The sequence below is a fragment of the Oryzias melastigma genome, linkage group LG19 (assembly GCF_002922805.2).
Source record: "Oryzias melastigma strain HK-1 linkage group LG19, ASM292280v2, whole genome shotgun sequence".
Taxonomy (NCBI): Eukaryota; Metazoa; Chordata; class Actinopteri; order Beloniformes; family Adrianichthyidae; genus Oryzias; species Oryzias melastigma.
This window is the reverse complement of record NC_050530.1, coordinates 3,028,300-3,033,434: the sequence shown is the minus strand read 5'-3', so window position 1 is coordinate 3,033,434 and position 5,135 is coordinate 3,028,300. Positions and strand designations below refer to the sequence as shown.

Genomic DNA, 5,135 nt, shown 5'->3' with positions numbered 1-5,135 from the left:
AGAACCTTCTTGCCAGCGAAGCGAGCCTCGAGGAAGGGATCGACCAGATTCTTCTTGTTTTCATCTGCTCCAAAAATCTCTTTTATGCTCTGGACAAATGCGTCGTCCACTGAAAATAATAAAAAAAGAAGGGAAACATGTATTTATAATGTTTCATTGATGAAATGCTTTCTTTTTTAGTGAAAATTAATCATTTCTGTGCCATTTTTTGACAAAAATGAAAGAAAAAAGTCAAATTCTGCACAATCAATGTTTGCCCACAAAATATTAAACTATAATAAAACTAAAAAAGTTCCATTACCTGCAATAATACTAGTTTTAATGTTTTTGCTGAAAAAGCAAATCCCATTTGCTAAATGTAAAATTGTTAAATTGTTAATTGTTAAAGAATTATGAAAGAACGATGAAATTGACCTAAATTTTAGGAAAATTTGTAATAAAATTGCTTAAAAATCTCATTCATGTCATTTTGCAAAAGTATTTAGCGTGTTGCTTAAATTCTAGCTAAAATCCAAATTAGCCCAAAATAAAAAAATTAAACTAAATTAGTCAAAATAGAAGCTAAACTCTAAATTGTCTGCAAGTGAAATGTCTATATCAACAATAGGCTCTTCTTCAAACTGCAAATTAATTTAATTTTGAGCCTCTTAGTCAGAAAATTGCCACAAGAAAATGACTTTTTTCATCCGAGTTTGCCTCTGGACGTCCTCTTACTTTGAGGAATGTCCTCGGCCCTGAAGACCTTCAGTGACAGCGTGGCCCATCGCAGCGTCACGCCCGCCGGCAGAAGCAGATTACTCTCTATGTCATCCTGGTCGTCATCACAATCCCTCTTCTCCACCTACACATAGAACAGGAGAAATCTCAGAGTTTCTACACAAAGACTTAATAAAAGCTGGATGTGAGTTGAGGTGAGTCAGCTTTACCGACGGCTCGTCACCGGTCCCGATGACGAACAGGCTGACTTTGAGGTAACCTTTAGCGCCGGAGCTGCTGTCGTCTGGGTCGTTCAGCAGAAGCCATTTCCTCATGACACAATGGGCTGCCGCGGGACAAAAGAGCCATAAGTCTCCTAATTCAGTGAGTTACACGCAACGAAAACTATCAGTATGAAGCAATTAAGCTTTTTGAGGATCAGATTCATAAAATGTTCTTATTTTGTTTCATAAATTACACAACTCATTCCAGCTGACCTGTGTTTACTTCCCTTATTTTGTGACAAATTAACTTGATTCAGACCAAGTCATAGCCTCAGGCCAAAATAGTTCGGCTTTATTTAGGAAACTTGTGAAGAAATCATTGACTTATCATCATTTGAGTCGCAATTGTTGCTAAATATTAGCCTAAATATCAGTTTTTTTAGTTAGGAAACAAACAAGAACTATGCTCCTCTGTTTGTTTAGTCGAATTATGTGAAACAGTTTCAGTTTTGTGTTCATAATATAAAGATATATGATGTTAAAATATCAAAAAGGGACATTATAATTTCCATAAATAAGGAAAAATAATGAAAATATGAGGAAAAAACATTGCTCACCTGGTTCATCATAAACATATCCGACATCCAGCTGAGTACAAGACAGAGAGAGCGATTGGATTTATTCAAACGTCACTTTTTCTTTCACCTTTTGTTCTGTTCTAATGTTATTTTGTGACCCTACTGACCTTGAATTCTCCCATCAGGCTGTCGGCCCTCAGCGAATACGAGTTATACACCTGAATAGGAAGAAACACAAACTAAAAACACAAACTCACGCTTTGAAAGGCCTAAAACATTTACATTTATTTTACTAACCCTGAAGCTGATGCTCTGCTCAAAGAGATCAGCTGGAAGCATGTTAACGTTGTAGAAGAACATCTACAGAAAAGACACAGTTAGTAAAAAACAGAGACATTAAATATTTGCTTTTAGATGTTTTTAGACGTTTTCTTATCATACCTCATCAAAGAAAGGATTGTTTCCACTCTTGATTCTTGTTCTGTGAGTTTGGCCGCACACATGAACCTTCACCACCGGTTTGATGTTGTTGCCAGGCAACTGACGGGCTTCAACGACGCGAACACGGATCTAGAGCACAGTCCAAAAAAAGTCTCAAATTATTTCTGGCCCAACTATGCTAACAAATTAAAAATATATACTCTATGGTTAAGGCCGGTATAAATAAAAAAAAATGTAGCTAATTAATCGCAAATCTGGGAAAAATTAATCGCGACTAATTTTTATTCGCGATTAATCACAAGTTGTGATTAATCGTGATTAATTTTTTACTGCGGTTAATCACGAATATTTTTTTAAAATCATGATTAATAACAAATTGGGCAAATTAATCACGATTAATCGCGATTAATTTTTCAAATCGTGATTAATCACAAATTGGGCAAATTTATTGTGATTAATCGTGATTAATTTTTTACTGCGGTTAATCACAAATATTTGTTTAAAATCATGATTAATAACAAATTGGGCAAATTAATCACGATTAATAGCGACTAATTTTTGAAATCGTGATTAATCACAAATTGGGCAAATTAATTGTGATTAATCGTGATTAATTTTTTACTGCGGTTAATCACAAATATTTTTTTATAATCATGATTAATCACAAATTGGGCAAATTAATTGTGATTAATCGCGATTAATATTTTAATCGTGTCTTTTTTCTTTTTTTTAATGGATCTTCATTTGTTGCAACCATTCTTCCTGGGGTCCAGATTAATTGCATTTAATTTTTAATTGTGATATTATTGTGTGAATAATCACAATATTAAATCACACACAAAAATGCACATTTAGAACATTTATTTTACTTAAAATCAAGTGAAAATCATTTATGTTAAAGTTTTTTTATAAAACAGAAAAACTTCTCAAAAAATTCTCCATGACATGCTGTCATGTGAACATATAAATTCATACCAAACATTTTTTTTTATTTACTATATTTGAACAAATAAGCATGAAAGTATCAGTGAAACCTTGTTATACCTTAAACAATTCAGACTGAATACAAAAAGATTAGATTAATCAACAACTATGAAGCAGTTTGCAGGAAAAGGTAATATTTTATTTTGAAAATCTGACTTCAAGATGTTATAACATATTATCTACAGTGTAAAAACAGTTATTTAGGAATTTTTGCACCAATTTACTGCAAATTTCTCAAGAGAAAGAAATAAAATAAGTCAAATTCAAATAAAACTTTAAAAAAAAATCATGTTTTTTTTATTTATGATGACTATAATCAACTAATTCCTGACAATTGTCTTTTATTTTAAAGTTTTATTGATTTGAATGCCTTTATTTTTATATTCTTAAGTATTTTATCTATTTTAAGTTTCTTGTGGCAAATGATGGCAAAGATATTTTACCAAACTGTATCAAAAAGTCCTTGTAAACAACATGATATTTTATATAAAGTTCATGAAAATATGTCTCAACGTTTAATCTGTAGATTTGATCAAACTGACCTGGAAGTCTTGAGGCTTATTGGCGAGTCGATGGCGACTCTGTCCTCTCGTCAGCCGCTGGCGAACATTGGCGGACTGTTTTTTCGGTAAGGAGACTCCGGCAGAGCCGCTTTGACCCAAATCTGTGGTCGTCTCGCCTTCATTCTCATCACTTCCAGCTTCACCTGATATCACAAAACCAACCAGAAATCAAACACATGTTGGTTTAAAAACATAATGATTAAAGCCCACCTCCATCTACGGTCGCATCCCCGGCTGGAGGATTGTTGGGGTTTGGCGCAGCATTCGCTGGAGGGTCGTAGGCCACCACGAGATTGATAGTAGCCTTGAAGAAAGTAAAAAAGCTTATTTTTTCTGTACAAAAAGCTTTATTTAAAAAAAAAAGATTCCTACCCCAATGTTCTGCCCATTTTCACCAAGCAAAGGAACATTTTTCGACGGCAGGGATCTCAATTGACCGGAGGCGAGATCTCTCAAAGGGATTTTGGCTGAACCAATAAGTCTGAAAAATATAAATCAATTTAAAACCATTAATATATGTTCATAACATATAGGAAAAGGTCATTTTACAGGCCTGCTCAGGCAGCTTGATAAGAGCTACACTGTAAAAAGTGAAACAATTAATAATTGTTACATCTAAAAATATTAATTTTTGTAAATTAGTTGGGTAAATCAACTCAAATGTTTAATACCATAAAAAACAATATTTTTAAATGCAACAAATTGCAGAACTTCTTGTAAATTAATCCAACTTTTAACTTTTTACAGTGCAGATGAAAGATTTGTACAATAATGGAAGCACAAAGAGGGCCTCCACCAAGAGCTAACATGCCCCGCTGTTCAAACAAATCCGCCTGGTGAGTCAAAACACACGCCTCTGAATACACAGCTGATGCTTTGATAACCTTCCTGCAGCACGTGTGTGACTCTGAAAACCTATAAACACCAAGAACTTGGGTGATATTTAACTGCAATGCAGTGATTTTGTATGTGCATCAGTAAACTATAAAAGTCCTTTCCCATGAGTTGGAGTTCTGAGGGGGCGGATGGACCACAAATATGTGGCAAGACTCATTTTAGCTTCCATCTCAACATGTTTACAGACTATTTTGGTTCTTTATGCTTCACTAAATTAGTCTCTGCTGTAAATGTTTTATAAATTCTAGACAACTTATTAAAAATTAAAATTATTTAAGAATTAAAGATTTAAAAATGCAGTGATTTAATCCTGGAAATACCCATATATTTTCAAAAATGTTGCAATTTCCTAGTACAAAATATTGCAAAATAAAAGTTGCTTCCAGTTTTTCCAAAAACCTTAAACGGATGAATTATTGGTTTGGTAGAATAAATTAATGAACAGAAAGAAGAAAGGACAAAATGCCCCTTTAGTCGTTAGGAACATTTCTATAAATAGCGCAGCTATCAGTGTTTACAGGATTTTATCAAAAAAATCTGCTAGTTAAAATATTTGTAAGCAAAGACTGAAGCATAATTGGCTCTGGATTCTCAGATAACGTTTGCATTCCTGCACTTTTAGTCTAAGACTCAAACGCTCACTATTTACTCTAAATTGCAAACAAAAAACTGAAAAAAACTGCTAGCAGACTTCTGCTCTCTCTCTGCTCTTTGCTTTGTTTGAGGAATCACAATATAGTGATTCTCCTGCT

At 33.6% G+C, this 5,135-nt stretch overlaps 1 protein-coding gene across 1 annotated transcript in view; it reads right to left on the bottom strand.

Annotated features, from left to right (window-relative positions):
• The window catches only part of LOC112154378 (myoferlin), a gene marked incomplete in the record, with an annotated part of 59,532 nt that overhangs the window by 39,225 nt on the left and 15,172 nt on the right, over positions 1-5,135 (bottom strand). Inside the window, 10 exon segments of the mRNA XM_036217190.1 lie at positions 6-109; positions 715-841; positions 927-1,042; positions 1,538-1,568; positions 1,666-1,716; positions 1,796-1,858; positions 1,940-2,068; positions 3,466-3,629; positions 3,697-3,790; positions 3,859-3,972. Of these exon segments, the coding sequence (XP_036073083.1) occupies positions 6-109; positions 715-841; positions 927-1,042; positions 1,538-1,568; positions 1,666-1,716; positions 1,796-1,858; positions 1,940-2,068; positions 3,466-3,629; positions 3,697-3,790; positions 3,859-3,972 (993 nt within the window).